This window comes from Ochotona princeps, chromosome 24 (assembly GCF_030435755.1).
Source record: "Ochotona princeps isolate mOchPri1 chromosome 24, mOchPri1.hap1, whole genome shotgun sequence".
NCBI lineage: Eukaryota > Metazoa > Chordata > Mammalia > Lagomorpha > Ochotonidae > Ochotona > Ochotona princeps.
Window position 1 is genome coordinate 5,422,854 of NC_080855.1, and position 22,801 is coordinate 5,445,654.

Below are 22,801 nucleotides of genomic sequence, written 5' to 3' on the forward strand. Positions count from 1 at the left end.
GCACCTGCTGCCCCCAAGCTCCTCCAGCTGGCTCATCACAGCTCGCCGAGTGCAGGCCTGGACTGCTGCTTCTGGGCATGCCTCTGGAGTGGGACTGTACGTCTCTGTCACTCCTGCACTCCCTCAGCAGCTCCAAGATCAGGGAATGCAGCATGGATTCCTGAGCCGGCTCCTCTGGCACCCCAGGGCTAAGGGTGCACGCCTTCCACACAGGGGCAAAGCAAGCTCATTACTTGGAGGGATTACTGGACACGCACTGCTGCGTGGATGTATATGTTACAATCTGTCGTTAATTCTAGATCATTACCGGCTGCAGCCGAGCTCCGTGCCGATGCGGCTCCTGCCATTAGGATCCACCTGGATGTGTCCGCCACATTAGAAGTTTCTAACACATTATTACGACAACAAATCTTGGGCTAACCAGCCTGAGTATCTCTCCTCATGGTCTTTGCAAGAAAATATGCTAACACCTAAAAAGTTCTGTGAGGCTATTCTTTTTCCAATTTTGGTTTTTCTAATTCTGCTGGCCAGGCATTGGGACTACAACAGAGAGCGCAAGGCAGGCTACACTGGCCCCTTCAATCCTTCTGCTGGCTCTGTACCAGGCTGGGGGCAAGATGGCAGTGTGGGAACATTCCAGAAAAGCACCTTTTCCTGTGCCAGATGCTGAGCTCCGACTGGGGCTGGCCAGAAGTGGACGTTCAAACCAGCTGGCTCTGGGTGCAGCAGCACCCTTAGCTGGCCGAGTTGGCGTCTCCTCCTTGCCATCATCCAAGCACCCTGCTTTCTGAAAACCCCATCTCCATGTTTTCTGACTCCACCTGAAACCGGGTCCACATGGTTCCCTTTCTGGTTTTACGGTGGCCTGCTCTTGGTGCTGGCCTGGTCAGTAGCACACACACACACATACACGCGCACATGTGCAAACACAAAATACGTATACACCTGCACAAACATGTACACACATGCATGTGAACTCTCTCTCACACACATCTACCAATATACTTAGGACCAGTGTCACGGCCTGGGGCTGTCCTCAGCACAGACCATGCTGGGGACATCTTCCTGAGCGGGCTAAGGCCGTGAGGGAGGCATCCAGGCGGCTTTGCTTCGGACATCAGAGGAAAGCCAAGCAGACTCTATGGGACTCCTCCACGCCTGGCGCCCTCAGAGCTGATTCCAAGCTGTGAGAACCAGGGCAGAAGGCAGGGTTCCAGGCAGAATGCAGAGATTAACAGGGCCCAGCACTGGATAGAAACATCAAGCATTCCGGCTTGAATCAACCATCCAAGGATGCTTTGCTTATGGCATCACGCACTGAGCTTGGATTTTGCATTCCAGATAGAGAAAGGCCAACTCCGACACCGTCCTGGAGCTCCCAGGCTAGCAGGAAGGACAGACCAACCATGCCACAGTGTCATGGCCCCAGGCACACAGGGTGGGCCTTCCTTGTCCCTGTGTCTGCCAACGGGCAAATCCCCAGTCACGCTCTTTCTCCTGAGGCCATGCATACAGCAGCTAGAATCCTATTCTACCTCCTCCAGCCCCAAGTCAGCCCTGCGCCTCTGCCAGTGGCTACTATCCACACGGCACCCAGATGCCTGCTCTGTCTTCGATAGCAGGGTATACAAGACAGGCTTCACAAATTGACCCCAATGAATTCTAAGTCCTGCGGGGGCCTGTGAAAGCAAGATCTGTCAAACCAAACATCCCATATTGCTAGAATTCAGGATTTTTCAAAGCGTAAATCGCAAACACATTAGTGGATCAGAAAATCAATTCAATAGTCACAACAGCACTTTTGAAAGAATGAGACAGCGGTGTAGCAACGTGACATATCAAAGGATCCCGTCCACCGGGAGGGTAACTGCCAGCCCACCCCGTCCACCGGGAGGGTAACTGCCACCCCACCCCGTCCACCGGGAGGGTAACTGGAATCCCACCCCGTCCACCGTGAGGGTAACTGGTATCCCACCCTGTTTGTTTCAGTTGCATGCGTGTGCTGGGTTTCAATGCAAAATAGATTTTGTATTGTGCACTGCAGGCAAAAAAACCGTCCCAAAGCTGCAAAGCCCTGCCACGTGAGCACCGGGTGAGGACTCATTTCACATCTACTGCGTATAAACTGCAGTGAAAATCTGTGAGTAGCGCACCCGTGCTTGAAACATGCAGGACCAAACAGCCAAGAAAACTACTCCCTCAGCCAGGGAGGCTAGCCCTGCTAGCGTTAAATTCCAGCATTTTCTAGCTACACAGCCTCGGGAAAGTTGGTTCCCGCTCTGTGATTCATTCTCCCCTCTTAGCAAAGTGAGTGCGATGCCAGCTCCGGTGACCACAGAGCAGAGCAAGGTAAGGTGATGAGCGTAAGTGCACAGCCAGCGTCACGCACACGGGGCTGCGGCGGCGTCTGCTTGACGTGCTCACGCCCCATCCTTTCTGGTAAGTTCTAACACACCAAATTAAGCCTCTGCCTAATGGAACATCCCAAAGCTATTTTGCTCGGCTTTTACCTAGTGTTTTAGGTGATGCTGTGGGTACAGCCTGAGGGCGGCAGAGTGTTAGGGACTGAGGAACAAATCTTTTGTGCAATGTCATTTAATGCTACATTGAGAATTTCCCAAGAGGAGATACGAATGGAGCTTGCAAACACAGGGTTCATTTATAATCCTTACTTTAGCAAACGTTTCAAAGCCCCAGTGAACATTTAGAAGCTCTTACTAATGTTTCAGAAATGTGGATAACCAAATGTTTCTTTCAAAATATGAAATATTTCTCTTTCATTAAAAGGTAATGTTCTGAGACCAGAATAAATTACGATAGTGCAAATATACCTGTTGTAAGAAGAAAAATGACAAATAAATAAATAAGGGGAGGGGAAAACAGCCCTTAAAATCTCAGTGTGCTCAAAAGGATGATTCATAGGATACTTTGTCCACGAACTCTGTAGAAAAATCAACATCTTTATCTTAATGGACGCCTTTAACAAACGGGTACAAAAGTACCCGCCCCACGGGCTGGCTGAGGATCTGAGGGACCTGTGCGCAGCGTTCCACTCCCAGGACTGCCCGGGGACCCCACGCTCTCATCACGGGGACCTGAGGATTTCTCAGCAGAAGGGACCTTGTGCCCCAGGAAGTGACTCAGCACTGCTTGCAACGGCGGAAGGACTTCTCCCCCACGATCGGGCGCTGCTGCCCGTCGCCCTGAGCGTTGGGCAACGCACAACTCAAAGCTCAAGCTCTCTTTCTTTCTTCTGCTCGAAACCAAAAGTCTATTAGTAATGGGGGCATTCTGAGATTCTCCAGCAAATTTTACGTGATTTTCAATTTCATACTGAAATTTTGACAAGCAGTTTCCAAGCAGATGAAAAATTCAGGCCATAGCTTTTCTGGAAGGTTCCCTCAGCCGGGCTGGTGGGGGAGCCTTATTGTCCTGTGGAGGAAGTTAGGACGCCTCACAAGATCAGGTGTGTTCAGGGTGTACGGCCTGACAAAAGTTAGCATGGTCCACTTCTAAGCGTCTTGAACACCGGAAGTCACAAAGCCACTGTTACTAAAATCTATGAAACGTGATTGGCCGACAAGATGATGGGTTCTAGGGGTTGAAGTCAGAGAAGTGAGAGCTTCTACTAGTCACCCCTACATGTCCAAGGGCAAGCCTAGGCCGAGGACTTGTGAAGAAACAGAGTGGACAAGCCATGCACGTTCAGCGGCTCACGGATGGACAGACTGAAAGGAAGACACAGTGTGACAGAGTGACGGTGTGGTCAAAGGGCTCCAGGCAGCAACCCTGCACATGGTGAGCCCAGGAGAGGAACTACCTGCTCAAATTCCTCGCCAGCTCCCCTGCAGGAAATGCGTATGCTGGGAAGCAGGGGGCAGGGCCACTGCCAACATGGTCCACCAGCACCCCACCCGAGCCAGCACTGCTCAGCCGCTGTTCTGTTTGAGAGAGACAGGCTAACGAGCTCCACGCCCACCTATCGGCGGGGTAAGGCATGCCATCGGTCCCCAGAATCCTGACACTGTCGCCTCATTACAGCCAAGATGGATCCTGGCTCGTCTCGCTGGGTGCACAGGGCCTGGCGCGGGCCGACGGGGAGGAAGGGACCAGGCAGGCTGCACCAAGGCCTCCCGGGAGGCGCGTTGCCTGCTGCTCTACATCCCCTGGCAGGCGGCTGGACTGTGTTTTCCTTGTGTTCCAATCATGTCCCAGATCAGGCTGACAAATAATTAATTGTACGAGTTGTCCTCTTCCCCTTGAATATGCAGGCTTTTTAATTATTCCCTTTTCAGCTTCAAGGACCCACTCAGCCCTTAGGCTTTCTCTACCATCAATGCTAATGGCTGTGGGACACTTCAAGTGCACTTAGACGCCCCCAATGCCCAAACAGCCCCCGTCGAGTGAAGGGCAGGGCCAGTGCCTCAGCGCCCACGGGAGACGTGGGCAGAAGGCACGGCCTGGAGGAGCCTAGATTTACAGTGCCGCTGATTCCAGCAGAGGCGGTGGAAGCAGCCCTGGGAAAGTGGCCTTGAGACAGGCTGCTGGGCCGTGTCCTATCCTGAGGCTGATGCGCCTCAGCAGGGGAGGACACCCAGGGGTGTCCGATCCCTGGCTCCTCAGCAGAGGTCACCTCGCAAAACCAGGAGAAGCTGCCCAGCGCGTCCAACCCCTTCCTTCCCTAACAATGTGCAGTCATGTGTCGAGCAGAAAAAACATGTTCACTGTCTCCCAGCGCAGAGAGAATTCTGAGATCTGTAAGCAACAGCCAGCCGTAGATGGGACCTCCAAGGACGCTCCCTAAAGGTGGGGATACCTGAACATGGAGCACACTGCCCGGCGTTCCAAACGTGACAGCTGGTGTCCTGCGCCAGCTTATAACCAGGAGGCACGTGCTAAAGTCGCTAAGCACATGGAAAAAAGGGGCCGGATTCTTTGTGGGCCCCACAGCTGCCACCACAACACTGCTCCTCCTGCTGGCTACTACCAGCTCTATGGACGACGTGAGGAAAAGAAAAACACCCAGATTTCGTTTAAGCTCCTGTTATTTTGGGTCTGTGGCTAGCAGCTGGAAGCCATTCCTGAACAGCATGGACAGCTGCAACTTGCTTCCCCCCCAGCCCCACCCCCCGCAGCACTGTGGGGGGTATCTTTCGCAGAGACCCCCATGTCTTTCCTTGGAGGGAGTCGGGGCGACCCTCCACATGCCCAGGACCACCGATGCAGGACAAAGCAGTGTCCACCGGCAGCAAGGCCGAGCTCTCGCCACGCCTCAGCCTTGCTTGACAAGCTTTGAGTGAAACCCCTCGGGCTGGACTGTCGGCCCCCAAGGCTGACCATGTGCACAAGCAGCGTGGAACATCGGGGTGCCAGCCTGCCAAGAGAGCACGGATCCACAGGGGGCGGCAGCGGCTGGCCTGGCAGGGGAAGCGGCGCACACAGACGGTGCCACTGTTGGTTACAGGTGCCTCGACCTTCTCAGGAAACAGTCCAGCCCTGTTTCCTCTTCACAACCAAGCCTAGCGTGGCCAGGGCACAAACGCCACAGTCTTGCAAAGGGAAGAGTGAGGCTTAGAAGGGTCAGCATGCTTGCAGACACAGCAGGTCAAGCCTAAGAGCTGGGCCTGGCCGGACTCCAGGAAAGGGCTGTCGGTGGGGGTCACAGCAGACTCGGGCACAGCTGTTCCCACCACCACCTCCTTCTGGGCTTGTGGTCCCTCCCAGTGCCCACACTTCTTCTGTCACATCATTTAAGAAGCAGCTCGTCCAGGCTTTCCTTCCTGACCTGGAAGGACCCCTGTCCCGCCCCCTCCGCCTCATACCCCTCTTCTTCCTGCTCAATTACGGCTGGAGCCACGACAAGGACAGGGCTGGCCTGGGCTTTGTTCATTCAGCCACGTCACGGGGCTTGGCAGGAGGAGCTGGGACGAGTGAGCGTGGGGACCAGCCAATCTCCCCAAGGCAGGGCCTCTCCTGGTAACAGCCAGGTACCCACACCCAGCCTGGCACGCAGCCGAGGCCCTGCACGCAGATACCACGAGGTCCCTGTCTCCCATCCCAGCCCTGCCAGGCTGTGGACTTGGGCCTCCAAGGTCATCCATCTCCCTGCAGACACCATGTTGCTTCTGCCCCCAGGAAGCAAAAAGCAGCTTCCACCTGCATGTGGCTCCCAGACGGACGAAAGGGCACGCGTACCAATCTCACAATTCCCTCAGGAACACGACATCCCTGGCCATGGACAGAGGACCACTGCAGACCAGTCGGGCCTGGACGTGAGCACGCACCCTTGAGCCCCAGCTTCAGACTGTGAGAGCCGTTACTCAGCCCACCAGCAGACTGGGAACTGAGTGAGGGCTGCCTGGCTGCTTGGCAGCAAGCGCCTGCTTTCTTCCAGTCCCTGACATCAGTAACCGCCATGCCTTGTGTCGGGTGGGTGCATCTGGTTTTGGGGTCTACAGCACTTCTTAGAGCTAGTGTTGGGACTCCAAGCCCTGGACCAGCCCCAACGACAGCATTCCTGTTCTTGGCTCAGGCAGTGTTGGCATCGTGATCTGTCCCAAGGGAACGGTGTGCCAGGGCAGGCAAGTGGAGAGGTTTCGGGGGGACAAGTGTCAGGGGCTGTCTCAGACCTGAGCAACTCTGCAGGCCAAGCAGAGGCAGGGGCAGGGTGTGGAGGAAGGGCTCAGGGGAGGATTTTTGGGGGTCTTGGCCATCCCGCAGCACATGGAGCTTGGGAAGCACACACAGGCAGAGCCCCGGGATTTCCCGAGCTGGTGCTTAGCAAGTCTTCACGCAGGACTTTCAGATGTAGGATCAGAGACAGCCATCATGACACCCAGGGGCTCAGAGCACGCAAGCAGAAACATCCCATGTGAGGACAAGAGTTACGACCTGGAGGCCCCTGCCAGCTGCGGGGGACAGCTGTGGGGAGGGCGGGGCCTGGGCTCTGGACCAGCACCGGACAGCAGCGCTACACTGGCAGCACCGTCACCAGTGGCCATGCATGAGCCACCGGAAACACGGAGAGACGCCCCCACCCCTGCCCACAGGAGAAGCCTCCTGCGTGGCGCCATTTCTCCACCCAGAATTCTGGGGCTGCCACAGAGGATGGAGCCCCTGCTGTGCCCTGCCCCAGCCCAGCAGCATCCGTGCCCGAATCCCCCGAGAAGCCGAGTGTGCCAGGGGCTGCTGAGCTGGCTGGGGAGGGCTGGGGAGGCTGGGGAGGGTCTCCAGAGGCCTGGAGAGCAATCCGAGTGAGCTGGTGTACACACGGCTGGGAACAAAAGTGGCCCTGGTCTGCCCTACGAGCTGGAAGCCATCTGAGCAAGAGGCTGCGCCCCGCCTGTGGACCTGTGTCGTTAACGGGTCTGAGCAAACGCACGCAAGCCGTCCCACAGTGCCCAGGCACAGCCTCCGTCCCACTCACAGCCGACCGTCGGCGCCGGGGTGCTCGGCACCTTGCTACCACATGGCCTCCGAGCTCCTGCCGCTCTGCTCTGCTGCCCCTTCACTGCACACTGCACACTCCACGAACCCACACTCCTGTGCGCAGCATTCGATCCCCTCCCTGGCAGCCCTTCCCCTGCGGGAGAGCCCCGATGCAGTGGCACTGAAGGGAGGCATTCACGGGGCATGGCAAACAAGGCGGCACGAAGAGCAACAGCCATCGCTCGAAGCATGTCTGAGGGATTGCTATTTTATCATGAAATAGACTAATTAGAGCCTACAGGAACAGTTGCTGGGTTTTGCTTTCTTCCTTTCCAAACAAATCGTTGAGAACCGCGTGCAGACGGTCGGGGCCTGCCTGGCTGTCCTGCACTTTAAGCAGCTCTGCCAGGCACTGCGCAAGCAGGACTGACTGCACCTAATTTATTAAGCAGGATTTATGGACTTGCGGATGACAGCAGACAGCCAATCAATAAGGGATGATAATAACAGCGTGTAATATCAAGGAACATTAGGTCTCAGGCATGGTTTGGGGAGAGAAGTGGGCAGTTAGAAACCTTATCATTTGAAAAAGGTCAAGGCTTGTAGCAATAAAAATACCTAAGCAAATAAAATCACACCTGTGAATCAGGAGAGGGTATAAATTGCGGAATGAAAAAGGATTTTAGATTTTGTAGAAAAATGACTTCCCCAGGTCGGGGCTGTGGCGGTGGCTGCGGGACCAGTGTGGCCTTATTTACGCCCTGCAAGAGCTGCAGCAGGGAGCAGGAGACACGGACGGCACTTCCAGCGCCCGCCCAGCGCCCTCCAGCAAACACAGCGCGAGTCAAATGCTGTCAAAAGCCTAAGGTCTTGCACATTTATTTAAGACCCACTGGCTTTATGACATTCTGTCTGGCCACTGTTTTCTCCAGAGCTGGGCAAAGTTGTATTGATCTAGCATATAGTCTGTGTAACGAAAAGAGGCAGAAAAAAAACACCAAGTTGCAAATTCCTTTACCAATAATCATATTTACATGTTTAAAACCAAGATTGCAGAATAACCATCACCTTTGAAAAACATTCACAGGATTGCCCAGAGTAGCATGACCAGCTCTGCGGCCGGCGCGACATTCAGTGATTCCATTCGCAAAAACTCCGTGCGGCAGACACTTTCGGGAACGGGGACTCCAGCTAAAGGATGTGTGCAGACACGTCCTGCCCTGAGAAGCCACAGCAACGTGGACGGAAAAGTGCCGTTTCCCAGCCACAGCCTGCTTGACTTCGCAAAGAGGCGGGGAGATGAAACGAAAGATGTGGGTTTTCCCTAGAGGACTGACTCCTCTATTTTTATGTCCACCATGCTCCACTGGGTCCCACTGCGTGACATGGGCCTCCCAGCGCCGGCGCGGGCGGGCGCAGGCTTACCTCCTTGCAAGGTGTACTCGGTCACCGCCCTGCTGAAGACGCCCAGCCCGGCGCCGTTGTAGGCGGCCACCTGGATCTCGTACTGGGTCCAGATGATGAGGTCCCGGAGCAGGCAGTAGTTGACCTCGGGGCTGGTAATGTTCCTCTGCTGGTACTCCCCAGGCAGGCCAGCCAGGCGGTACCTGTGAGGAAAGGAAGCCCATGAGGGCACAGAAGCACCATGGGCCAGGGGCTGGGGCCCCTCTGGCCACTCTGTACTTCAGGCAAACACAAGAGGAGCAGGCAGAGCCTCAGTCCCAGACAACCCCGTGTCCTAACGCAGGCAACCTGCAGTGTGCCGTCTGAGCTCACTTGGGAGCAGACACTTCCACCGTGCCGCGGTCAAGCTAAAGCGAGAGCCTCTTAAGGGTCCTTTACGAAGCACAGCGACTTAGACAAGCGCACAGACCCCAGGCGCAGGTTCCATCAGGCAGCCGCTGCGACAGAGCTGGACAAGCACTTTCAGGGTGGGGAGCTGAGTCGTGGGCAGCACAGGGCCTGCCGAGCACCTGGCTCTGTGACCACTGAGGAAGTCTGGGTTTGCCCAAGGAACTAGAGAAGAATGTTACTAATGCTTCTAAAACGTCGGTTTAACGCTGAGGACGACAGCCAGCTCTAAGTGGGTGTGACTGGGCTTTAAAGCTGTGCTTAGAAAACCAGCGATGGGCCCAGCTCTGGGCTTGGAAAACGCACAGCTGGAAACGCCTCACAGGCTGTTATCCTGATCAGCTGGCTGCATTTCCCATGGTTCCGTGTGTGAAGTTCACAGACTGGCCTGGCTCGGCTAACTGACCAGGGTTTCTGGACTACCCCCATGTCAAATGAAGGATGCACCCAGAAGAAGCCACTTTCTTGTCATGCTGCGATTTCCATTTTTGAGGTGGGTCTTGGCTTTGCACAACAAATGGAAAGGGGAAAAGATGGATGGGGACTCTAGTACCAGGATGGCAGGGGTAAGTGATCTGTCTGGTGATGGTGGGACCCCCAGGTCCTCGGGGATCCGAGGAGGGGTCTGCCTGGACACCCAGGCCCAGCTATCAGTGAGGTCACCACTGGAGAGTGAATCAACGGATGGAATATCTTCCTCTCTGTTTTTCCTCCTCTCCGTATATCTGACTTCACAATAAAAATAAATAAGTCTTGGAAGGAAGGGAAAGAAAGAAAGAGCGAGCCAAGACTCAGGCCCTTAAGTATAAAGAATGAAGTCTTCAAGTAAGATAAGAAGGAGAAAAATTTCTTCCCCGAAACCAGGACTTTCTGACAATACTCCTTTATCCCCTGGTACGAGACAAGAAGATGCCTGGCAGAGGACAGCAGCACCTGAACAACAAAGAACGTCCCCAGCCTCCTCTGCCTCGGGCCCGGCTAGGGCCACCCCGTGAGGGCCCCCAGCCTCCTCTGCCTCGGGGACCCAGTTAATGTGTGTGGGGAGGGAGATGGACATTCTGTGACTGGCAAAAATAAAATTTGGGTTCTCAAGCCACATCTCCACTTCACAGTCCATCAGATCTTAGCAGCTACTGGCAGGGCATCCTCTACGCCCCTGCCTGCCTGGCTTGCAGCAGCTGTGCCGGTCACCGAAGCAGCAGGAGGGTCCTGGAGGCAGGGGGCCACGGGAGCAAAACACAAGAAGGGCTTCTCCAACAAACACCACAGACACTCGGTAAGAACTGGCTGCCCACTAACACCACAGACAAGGGTGGCCAAGCCAAGACCGGCTGTCACCGGTCTGAGATTGTGAGCACGACCTCCCAGCGGGGCTCTTCCCCGTGGGCCTCTCACCCCATAACCCGCATTCCAGGGAGAAGCCCAGAACCGGCACCATGGGGGAGGCTGAGGTTCCTCGCCAGCCACACTGCAACTGGGTGGTCTTGCGAACATTCTGCATTTCCCTGAGCCCTGGTTTCTACCCTTGAGGGCAGGAATGACAATACTGGCATTTCACATGGTTGTTGCAGAAACCCGGTCCACAATGGACGTGGGAGACACAGAGAACGCGGCTCTACCAGCAAGCGGCAGGTAGGAGGTCGCTCTGCGTGGGGACCAGCGAAGCCGGTGAGGCCAGAGCCAGGGACAGACGGCAGATTTCCCGTGTGCAAACCCGATGGCAGCTGCTTCTGGGATGGGCAGCCTGGGCCCCTCTGCCAGGGCCTGTCGTGCTGGTCTGCAGATCAGGAGACACACAGGCGTGGCGGCATCCTCGCCCGCTATGGGGTGTTGCCTGGGCGACGCTCTCCACCAGAACGGCACGATTTTTTTCACATGGAAATAAACAGGAGACTGTTCTAAAGGACATAACCCTATGCGCCTTTCACAGAAACACCCTGCCCGTTATTATAAATATTTTATTACTGCGCGAGCATCGCAGCCACTTCCTACGGCCAGAGGCGGGGGCGGGAATCGTTCCCATGTGCTCTCCCATGCATTGTGCTGGGATGTGACAGGGAGACAGTACCCTGGGGGCGCATGGTGGCGCACAGAGCTGATCTGCAGGACTGGGATTGTTCAGAAATGTTTCCAAGCAAATTTATTTTGGCACGGGTCTTTAATTTCTGAAAACTCTGGTATTCGCAGGCCCTGGCTGGTGTGCCCTTGTTTGGGGCTTTCTTGATTTAAGCCCCACACACGGATGCCCTCTCTCTGCCTGCTCTACCGACACCACCAGAGAAAATCCTTTTCACAGCAGTGAACCCACAGAACAGAGAGGCGCGCGGCTGCTAATGTGGCCTCCTGCCAGCAGCAGGATTTAATTATTCACCTCTGTGCCCGCAGCCCGGCGCTGCCCAGGACTTTTAAAGTCCCTCCTTGACAGCGTCCACCTGGGGACACTTGCCTCCCTGTGCTGGGGAAAGTCACTGGGTTGCCGAGGAGGGGCTGGCCAGAGAGGGTGCTCTTGGCTGGCACTGGCTGCTGAGTGGCATCAGGAGGCAGGGGTGGAGGCGGGGAGCGCTGAGCAGCAGGGAAAGGGCAGACACCTCAGGCCCGGAGTGGGAGGTGCTGGGGCTGTTCCTCTGGGAGGGTGAAGGCAGTGTACCTGCGGTCTGCCCCTCAAAACCAGAGCCCAGAGGGCAGAATCCCAACCTCTCCCCGGCCCTTCCGTTACACAGAGCAGGGCAGTTGGGGCACAGTCATGAAAGGGGTCACAGGCAGTGGCCCCAGCTCCCAGAGAACCCCAGAGGTGGCCTGTCCAAAATGCCTCGGGTGTGGGCATTCAGCCTGGTGGCTGCCACACCGCTGCAGGGCCGGTCAGTGTGTGCTATGGAGCGCCCGGGCTCAGTCCTGGCCTGGCTCCAGCCTCCAGCGATGCCGGCCCTGAGAAGCAGCAGTGAGGGCTCACACGGGGATCTGGCCTGCGCTCCCGGCTCCCTCGATGGCTCGGCTCCGGCCTGGATGTCCCGGGTATTTGCTGAGAGAACCAGCAGATGGGAGTGGTTTACTTTCCCTCACACATAAGCAAACAAGCGAGTGAATGGCTTCAGGGACTTGAAGCACTTCAGGCAGATAATGACCTGCCCCTTCCAGGAGCTACATGACGAGTGACTGCTGTGACAGGCAGTCACAGGCACACAGATGATTACATAGACATATGGGCAGTGAGGTGCCCTCTGCACACTAAGATAATGGGGTCAAAGAAGCAACACTCTCCCAATTTCTTTCATTTTTCCAAGAAACTAGATCTACTCTCTGAAGACCTTTGTCAGGCAAGTACTTCATAAACAGAACGAGCCCAGGGGAGGCAGGCGGAAGGGGGTAACGGCCACCTGCAGTTCTTGTCCCAGAAACGCTGATAAAATTAACCACTACATCCACGGCAGGAAAATCTATTCAAAGAGATCTGCTAATTACCCGCGTCTATTGACTGCTTCACTGCTTTCTTCTCACTTATGTCAACAAACCATTGCAATTATCCCATTCGGGGCAATTTTAAAATCAGCAGTTGTTTGGGCAAAGATTTCTCCCCTGGATCATGGGCCAAGTTCTCATCTCACTCCAAGTACGTCTAGAAGCCTGCCTGTCCCTTGAAGGCAGAGAGCCACATCTGAGCTTCAGATGCGGACGTTGGGCTAACGCCCAATGCTTCAAAATGTTTCCGTTTCATTTCCAACACCTAGAAGCTGAAAAACTGTGTGTACAGTTTTGGATTTCCTTGACATACGAGCAGATCTGGCAACACTGAGCAGCATGATAGTACGGCTACAATTAGCTACTAACTAAATCCCATTCATCACTGTTAGTGTCACATTTTTACATTTAATACCGCGTGGCCCTCGTTAAAACGCTCAACGGGATTATGGGAGGTACGAGATCTGAACAGCAGACCTTGCTGCCAACACCCCTCCCGTTCTCCTGCCCGCACGCGGCCACTGGTGCGGGGCGTAAGGCTGCCCACAGCGGCTCAGGCTCACTGGTCCCTGGGACCTCACCCCACACGGCCGGCTTGCAGCTCTGCTGAACCGGAGGGCTGATGCCCCATCAGGTCCGTCTGGACGCAGCAGCTACTTGCCTGAGGATGTACCCACGCAGCACCCCGTTGTGCTCTGTTTCCGGGGGCGGCTGCCACTGGACCATGATGGACTGGTTGGTGCGCCCACTGGCCACGATGTTCTTCGGGGGAGCACTGGGTGGTTCCTCAGGCAACATCAACCTAAACACGCAGGGAAGAGATGGAGAGATGAGTGCCGCACACTGGGGACAGGCCCTCCGTATCCTTACGGACCTCACTCCTGGCTATCTGGGACAATCCGTGACGGGAAAAGCACAGCACAAGGCCCATCTGACTGAAGGCACGGGGCGAGACAGGACGAATCAGTGCAGCCCACACTCAGTTCAGCAAGTCACAGGAAGACGTGGGAGGGTGGCTCTACGCCGTGACGATGAGCCCGAGGGAGCCGGCCCGAGGGAGCCGGCCTAAGGGATTCTCTTCAGCTTCTTCCACTTTCCTCACGTCAACCTCCCACATATTGGAAGAAGTCCTTGAGATCTCAGCTCCTTTCCAACCCAGCCACCAAGCACTCAGGTTGGTGGGGAGGGCAAGCTGCAGGGAGCTGGCGCTGCCTGCCATGTCACGCTTGTCCCAGCTTTAGAAGTGGCCCTCCCAGGGCAGGAGAGCTGCAGCCCAGTGGCAAGGCAGCACTCTGCCAGCCACAGGTCCCTCACGGCTCCCTGACAGTGCTCTGTGAGATGGAGGCCCAAAGCAGCCCACTGTGCTGGGGTCAGGCCAGGGAGAGGGCACGCAAAATGCGGAAGCTCCTAATTTCTTGTGTAATTAGGGTGGACAGTGCCATCAGAAACAAGCTGAGCCAGGACAGCCAGCGCTCCCCGGGAGAGCCCAGCTTGCCAGGCATCCAAGGGAGTGCTCCCTCTCGGGGACAACACCCTGCTCACGTTCGTGCCAGGATCCCTGTACATGATCCACGGCTTCCAACCACGTGCAGTGTCAGTGTGAGCCAGGCCGTGCGGCTTCCCAGCACAGCATGGGCCGGGCATCCATGTCCACGCACCTGCTTGTCTCTGCGCTGTACTGGCCTTTGCCCACTTGATTCACCGCACACACCCTGAACTGATAGGTGCGGGCCGGGGTCAGGCCGCTCACAGTGACGCTGGTCATCTCGGGGCCGACGTTCGACAGGTGCACTTTCCACGGGGAGTCTGAAAGGATGAGCGAGATGGAATCAAACTCACACGGCGTAAGGAGAAGGGCGACGAGCAAATGCAAGTGTGCCCCACAGCCACCTTCCTGCTGGCCAGTGGACAGATGTGAGAACCGAGGCGCCTGGTCACACGGCTAGTGGTTGGCAGGCCTGACATGGAACCTGGGGCTCCTCAGCCCGAGTCCAGCATTTCTCAGACCCCTCAGGCTGCTGCCAGGTGCAGGGAGGGATGCTGTGGCTCAAGCTGCGTCTGGCAATGTAAAAGGCACTCGATGACTCCTTTATTCCTGCGTGTAATACATGGCGGGGAAGATTCTGTCCGCACTCACGTTAGGCAGATTGCAGATCTGTCTCCCAGAAAAGGATACTGAACATGTCTCCGAGTGATAAATAAAACGATATTCATTAACATTTTAATAAAATTGGAAATGAGCATGATCGAGACAGATGGGCAGCCACACGGCCGCGTGGCTCTGGCTGGAGAGGCTCGTCATGAAACGCGCAGCTTGCTGAGGACGCACCACCAGTCGGCCTTCCAGCAGGTGCACGGGAGAAGCTTTGCCACCCAAATAGGCTCTCGCCCAGCAGGCTTGGAAACGGGGAGTCCTCCTCCACGGTGTGACTTCTGGCCAAGCGTGCCCATGCTCCTCGAGCCAGTCACTGTGAGGAGCCAGGCCCTGGAGCAGACAGGCTCTGGCCCTGACTCCCAGCACCGAGCCAGTTCCCTCCTCAATGCCAATGATGCCCACACTGCATTCTCAGGTGACATGGGGGCAGGGACACTCTTATGCAAACCCTACGGTCTAGGATCCTTTCTGCCAACCTCTGAGAGGGTGAGCGGGAGGAGAGGGGGACTCCCACGATGGGGCGGGACTGCGCTCAGCTCATCAACATTGGCTGTACTCATCTCCGCATAGACACTCACTGCAGAGTAAACCAGGGAGATGACTGGCATGCTCATTTGGGAATGAAGCAGAAATGCATTCTGACACCCCATCTCCTTACGGTCACCACTAAGGAGTCACAAACTGCTCTAAGATGAAGGGAGACCCTCTGTTGTGACCTAAGCTGGAGTCGGCAGAGAGAAGCCATACCGCGCCTGATGCCAGCTGGACTGTGACCACTGGACCTTTTCAATCATTCTGAGCAGCTTTCTGGGAAGATATTCTAACCCCCTGGCTAGGCACTTCCATGTTCTGACTCCCAGTGGCCAATGACACAAGTGTCAGGATCCCCCCCCTTGTCCTTCCTGAAGACCAGCACACGCCTCCCTGGTGACAGAACACTCAGCAGGCACTTCCACGTTCTGACTCCCAACGGCCAATGACACAAGTGTCAGGATCCCCCCCTTGTCCTTCCCGAAGACCAGCACACGCCTCCCTGGTGACAGAACACTCAGCACGGTCCCTTCCGTGCCTGGACACCCTGGGCAGAAGGCAGCGCCTCTCCATGCCCAGGCCAGTGCCCACAGCACATGCCTTTCATTCTGAAGTTGACTGGCACACAGGAGAACATGGACAGCACTTGGCTTGATTCTCCCTGAATCTTCCTTAATGGGGGCAGGGTAGGCAAAGGTACGGTCAAAGGTATCACCTGGCCACCCCCATTGCATGTCGTGGCTTGCTGCTGGCTCCCAGCTACGACCCATCTTCCTGCTAACATGAACTGCGGGAAACAGCAGATGATGGTAAAACACTGCAGGCCCTGGGAGGGTTTGTGTGGAGTTCTAGGCTGTGGCTGCAGCAGCAGCTCAGCTCCTGCTGCCGCGTACCTTTGTAGGAGGGACAGTGGTGGTAGGAGGGACAGTGGCGGTAGGAAAGATGGTGGTGGCAGTAGGAGGGACAGTGGCGGTAGGAGGGACAGTGGCAGTAGGGACAGTGGCGGTAGGAGGGACGGTGGCAGTAGGAGGGACAGTGGCAGTAGGAGGGACAGTGGCGGTAGGAGGGACAGTGGCGGTGGTAGGAGGGACAGTGGCAGTAGGAGGGACGGTGGCAGTAGGAGGGACAGTGGCAGTAGGAGGGACAGTGGCAGTAGGGACAGTGGCGGTAGGAGGGACAGTGGCGGTAGGAGGGAGAGTGGTGGTAGGAGGGACGGTGGCAGTAGGAGGGACAGTGGCAGTGGTAGGAGGGACAGTGGCGACAGGAGGGACGGTGGCGGTGGTAGGAGGGACAGTGGCAGTAGGAGGGACAGTGGCAGTAGGGACAGTGGCGGTAGGAGGGACAGTGGCAGTAGGAGGGACAGTGGCAGTAGGAGGGACAGTGGCAGTAGGAGGGACAGTGGCAGTAGGGACAGTGGCGGTAGGAGGGACAGTGGCAGTAGGAGGGACAGTGGCAGTAGGAGGGACAGTGGCAGTAGGGACAGTGGCGGTAGGAGGGACAGTGGTGGTAGGAGGGACAGTGGCGGTGGTAGGAGGGACAGTGGCAGTAGGAGGGACGGTGGTGGTGGTAGGAGGGACAGTGGCAGTAGGAGGGACAGTGGCAGTAGGAGGGACAGTGGCGGTAAGAGGGACGGTGGCAGTAGGAGGGACAGTGGCAGTAGGAGGGACGGTGGCAGTAGGAGGGACAGTGGCAGTAGGAGGGACAGTGGCAGTAGGGACAGTGGCGGTAGGAGGGACAGTGGCAGTAGGAGGGACAGTGGCGGTAGGAGGGACGGTGGTGGCGGTAGGAGGGACAGTGGTGGTGTACACTATTGGTGAAAATGTAAAATGGCATATAAATTACCATGGAAAAACAGTATGGTATAGTTCCTCAAATAACACCCCCAGGCAGGGATGGGCAGCAGCCTTGCTCGCCAGGACCAGGCTCCACCAGCTGCACCTTGCTGTGCCCAGAGCCCCTGAACCACCACTTCCTGCGGGAGGTCTGCCTAGGACCGCCACCTCATCCTTCCAACTCCCTGTCCTGCTCGCCCAGGTCTCTTGACATGGGGCTACACACTGTGGGTCTCGCTCACCAAGAGTGCAGCTACGCTCTCCCTTCGTCCACACCTGGTAAACAGCTCCCTGTTGAAGCTTAAGCCATGGCTACTGTCACTTGGGAGTGCCACCTGTGCCTCGTGGGGTCCTAACAGAGGGGTACTCGGCACCCCCAGTCGTCACCAGTGCCCGTGAGTCAACACTCGCGTCAGCAGGTGAGGCTGCACTGACCAGCTAGCGGAGCAAGCACAGGGAGGAGGGACCTCAGACACCCCTGGGCCACAGGGGGCCATCCAGCTGACCTTGGCTGACGTCACCCTGCGGGGAGACTGACAGACCCTGACCCAAGAACAGGGCCGCTTTGCGGTGTGATCGGACAACAGGGTCTCTTAGGCCACTCTGTAACCTGGGGCTTGGCAGTCCCCGGGTGATTACCACAGAATTCCTGATTCTTTTTCTTTCCTCCGTAACTAGAAGAGATTGGGCAGGAAGGAAGATTAAACTGAAAGCTAATATAACTGAACCCGATTCATGTCACAGCCACCTGCTTTGTACCCCAAAACCCCTCAAAAAGTGCTCATTCCCAGCTCTGGAACAGCGAGCTGCAAAACGGCCAAGATTGAATCGCCACGTCTGTTCCTGCTGGTCAATAAGCCAGATCCCTTTCAAGATTCGCCTGCCAGCAGGGCCTCAGCAGGCCGTCTCAGAGGCTGCAACGTGCACGGATCCTCTGCTAAAGGAACCACATCACAGTCCCAAGGTCCCCTCCCCTCCTGGCCAAGGCCCCACAGGGCTGCTCGCCCACCCTGGTCACTTAGTGCTGCGAAGCCGGCTCCCTTGGAGCTGCAGGGCCCAGAATCTGCAAGGGCTTACTCACTCCGCCACTCTGTCAGCTTAACAACTGGTGGTTTCAAGCCCTGCAAATGTATGAGAAGCATTTTTCCAATAAAAAAATCCATGTTATCAAATAAAGGCAACCCAAGGTGGAGGTGGATGAGTAATCCATGGCCTTCAACACTAGCAATCTGTACAAAGAGGCTGGTTCAAATCCTAGCTACTCCACTTCCAATCCAGCTTCCTGTTAAGGCGCCTGGGAAGGTAGTGGAAGATGGTCCATGTGGAAGAGCTGGCTGGAGTTCCTGGCTCCTGGCTCCTGGCTTCAGCCTGTCCTGCCCTGCGAGTTGTGGCCATCTGGGGAGTGAATCGGTGGATAGATCTCTCTCTCTTTAAATAAGCAAAAAGTAAAAAATGTTAACCAAGGAAGGAAAAGCGACTCCTTGGGGGATGTGGCAGGAGGCACGCAACAATACCCACGCTGTGTTTACACACTTTCCACATACACTCACTCCTTAAGAAAGTAAACAAAGCCAATAACTGAATGAAAATCACAACCAATGCCTAGGAAGCAAAGGTAAAGAAATCAATGAAACGTCATGACCCAGCTCTAGGACGTCACACAATTCTGTGGGATCAATCAAAATTCGTGGCCTGCCTGCACAGGAGAGGGACAGGCAGGCGGGAGCCTCTGCTGACTGGGTGATGTCATGGGTGCCGCTGTCACCCTGGGCTCAGATGTGGGCACCTCCCGCTGCAGCAGCGGGGTTCAACGCCCTGACGCCACCTTCCTGCCAACGCAGACCCCGGAGGCGGCAGTGACAGGTGAAGCCCTGGGGTTTCTGCTCCCTACACGGGGGCCTGGACCCAGTTCCCAGCTCTCGCTTTGGCCTAAAGCAGTCCTGCTGGCTGGAGCCATTTGGGGAGTGAACCAGGAGATGGATGCCCTGTCTGCTTTTCTCAGTCTGCCTCTCAAACAGATTAAAAAAAATTCAAATGACAAAATAATAATAAAAGATGAAACAACCAATATAACAGAATGGAATTTGTTTGGCTCCTTATTGAAGCAAATCAAGTGTAAAATTTCATTGTTTTAGACAATTAGGGAAATATGGATGGAGTATCAGATGATATTAAAGATTATTATTAACTTTGCTAGCTGCAATGCTGGCTTTCGGAGCTGCACACTGAATCACTTACCAATGAAATGACATGTTCCCTGGGCTTGCCCTTAAAATACTCAAGCAAAAACAATGTGGGAACAGAGGGAAATATTTAATACTGCTCAGAATGAAATATTTTTAGAGTCAGGATTTTGTCACAACACTACCAGCACAGAGCACTTGCAACCGTCTTGGTTGTCCATCTGGTAGGCAAAACGTGTGACGTCAATGGTGTTTTCAGTGGTGAATGTATATGAAGGAAAGTGAATATTCTTCCATGAAAACAAGGACGCTGCTCCTAGGTTACAGAGTTTAAAGGAATACTCGAGGTGCAGATTTATCATCTTTGCAAGTCCAAGTCCTCTGGTGTTTTGGCTACACTCTGTGCACTGAATCTCCGGAGATGCAAAAATGGGGTTCATCAGTGGCTGTCTACCTCAGCAACCGCTCAACAGCCCAACTCCAACAGGCCCGTGCATTCACCGCGGGGGACCCTGGACTGGGGGCAGCAAACTGCCAGACCCAGAGTATTCACCACGAAGGTCCCAGGACCTGGGGGGACAGGGAGGGTGCCTGGCGCTTCAAGCAGCTCAATCTGTGCTGGCAGCACCAAAGCACAACTGTGTTGCACGTGCAGCTGGTAGCTAACACACACACAGAGGCACACACACGCACACACACACACGAGAGCCCTGAGGCAGAGCCTATGCTGCTCATTTAGGTGTAAAGAATGGATGGATCAGGGCTCAGGCCGTCAGTCTCCTCAGCCAACTGTTTGCTTTGTGCAGGTTTAAAGCTTGGAGAATGAAGGCCTGGTCATGGAAAGCATCAGGCTGAACCACTGCCCTGGATCACTGTCTATGAGGACCCTGAGGACTCAGCAGTGTCACTCAGAGAGGAGGCCTTTCCCGTACCAGGCTGTCCCCCCAGGTGCCGAATGCCAAGTGTGCTGCCTGTCTCTGGATGACCCTGTGGGCACGTGCTGCACCGAGGCTAACCCTACGCACAGGGCACACTCTCCAGTGCTTCAGGGTCCTGCCCAGCATCAACGGGGCTGAGCGATGGTGACAGGGTGTACCCCTGACATGATGTGATGAGAAGGATACTTGACTTCCCTGCTCTGCTCCAAGCCCACGGCCTCAGTCTAACTGGGAGAAAAGCACCAGCCAACCCCCACTGAGTTGTGTTCTACGAAGCAGTTGGCCAGTCCTCCTGCACAACTGTCAAGGTCATCACAAAGCAGGACCGTCTGAGACTGCTCTGTTGAGGGGAGCCCGAGGAGACAAGACCACCAGATGTCACGTGGGAGCCGCATGGGAAGGACATCTGAAGACAGCACAAACTTGGGTTTAATAATAGCACATTGATATACAGGCTCATTAGCTGTGACGGATGTACCACCCTAAGGCAAGAAGCAGGGGATATGGGAACACTCTCGTCACAGCCACTCTGTAAACCTAAAGCCAACACAGAAGAAAAAGCAGGAAAGGCCTGTTGGTGGATGGAGCCCAGCAGGGCAGGGACAAGCCTCAGGCACTGGAAAACTGTTCAGGTGTGTGTTGCCTGGGCCCACACCAGAGGCAGGTGAAGACGGTTGTGAAAACCAGGGACAGAGTCACTGTGCCCGGTCTCTCGGCTGCAGCTCTGCATTGATCCAGACCTGGGTTAGGCCTGACTGCTCAGTGACTGGAGCCAAGAGTGACAGTTACAGGCAGGGGAGAGGCAGCCAGGGGCAGGGAAGTGGCTGCCAGGGGCAGGGGAGAGGCAGCCAGGGGCAGGGGAGAGGCAGCCAGGGGCAGGGGAGAGGCAGCCAGGGGCAGGGGCCTCTGTGGGCTGCTCTCAGTTGGCACCATATGCCCTCCTTGTAGGAAGCTCACACTGAAATTCCGGCTTCTCAATCACATACTGTCCTTTTCCAAGCCCTCCTAATTTTGTGTCCTTTTTCACATCAACATAAAATGGTAGATTTTAGTGTGAATGACACCTTACATATATGCATATTTACATGAATCTATACTTATAATAATACATTTGTGTTGCATGCATCACAAAAAGTAATGCTAATTTTAAAAATGTGGAAAATAGGGATATGAGAACACAATGACACAAGCACAGTCCGATGCTTCAGTCTGTCTTTCTAACCATCGTATGATTGCTCAAGTGCTCCATGTAATTACTTCCTAATATTTTTTTTTGGAGACTAACTGGTATTTTAGCATTTAGCTCAATGAATTATTGAAACTATTTTGGACGAATGCGTAACATTTACTTATCTGAATTAAAGTGCCCTTACATTATTGTCATTACACGAACAGAGATACACAGTTGCAAGCCCAGACAGGAAGCAAGGTCGGCTTCACAGGTGGGTGTGAAAGCAGGTGGCCCCAGAAGACTGGCCAATCCACGCGGTTCCTGCACTCAGGCCTGCGCCCAAGAGCCAGGGCGAAGGAAGAGCGTCCCTTGGTGTGGCCAGGGTTTATCTGGAAGCTGAAGGAGAGGCGTAGGTGATTCCTTCCGCAAAAGCTCAGTAAGATTTCCCCCTGGAGGAGTCTGCACAAACTCTGAGACAAGGAACGGGACACCTGCTGGCAGAGCAGCATCTCCACCTGAGCTGGCGGACGTGGCGTCCTGAAACACATCCCCTACTTGGGAAATACCGCGAGGTGCTCTGGATGCATGAGACGTACCTCCAGCACAACCGTGAGGACTGCGGTAACCCTACCTGCCCGCGGCAGTCCCGCAGATGAGGCTGTGGCCACAGGCAGTACCGCCCGGGTCACTACAGATGTCTGAGAACCAGACAGGCCGGGCCAGACAGCACTCAGCGGGAAGCAGACGGGAATTCTCTACTGAAACAAACTATGAGGAGTGACTCGAACATCCACCCTGCCATTTGGGACTCCGCACCCTGGGTCTCGGCCTCCTTATGGTTAAGGCCGTACAGGTTCACATTTTGCTGTCCGCCAATCCACTATAACCTCGCAATCTGTTCTCCACCAATCCGCTGTAACCTCATGGCACTGTACCTGACGGCCCTATCACCCAAACCCTTGCAGCCCCTTCCCCTAGTACCCACCTACCCCTGCGTCCAGCAATCCCTCGTGGCCCGCCCACAGCCCTATCCACTGATCGCTCATGGCCCTATGATACCCACCCCTGTCTCCCTTGGAGCTTCCTCCTGCCAGTACGGCAGGAAACCTCTGCCTCCTCGCTCTTCCCACAGCCATCCACCTCTGCCATGCTTCCCTTCCCCACAGCCACTTCTCCCGCTGCAATAAAGACCGCGCGTGTGCCCCACTGCATCTTGGGTTAACGGTGACAATTCCTAACACAAACCAACCAGGAGC

At 55.4% G+C, this 22,801-nt stretch overlaps 1 protein-coding gene across 1 annotated transcript in view; it reads right to left on the reverse strand.

The window, feature by feature from the left end:
* SDK1 (sidekick cell adhesion molecule 1) overlaps positions 1-22,801 on the reverse strand; it is an 880,998-nt gene that overhangs the window by 143,496 nt on the left and 714,701 nt on the right. The window contains exons 15-17 of the mRNA XM_058680763.1: positions 14,394-14,541; positions 13,397-13,537; positions 8,854-9,035 (exon numbers count right to left, since the gene is read on the reverse strand). Of these exons, the coding sequence (XP_058536746.1) occupies positions 8,854-9,035; positions 13,397-13,537; positions 14,394-14,541 (471 nt within the window). The remainder of the gene's footprint in view (positions 1-8,853; positions 9,036-13,396; positions 13,538-14,393; positions 14,542-22,801) is intronic.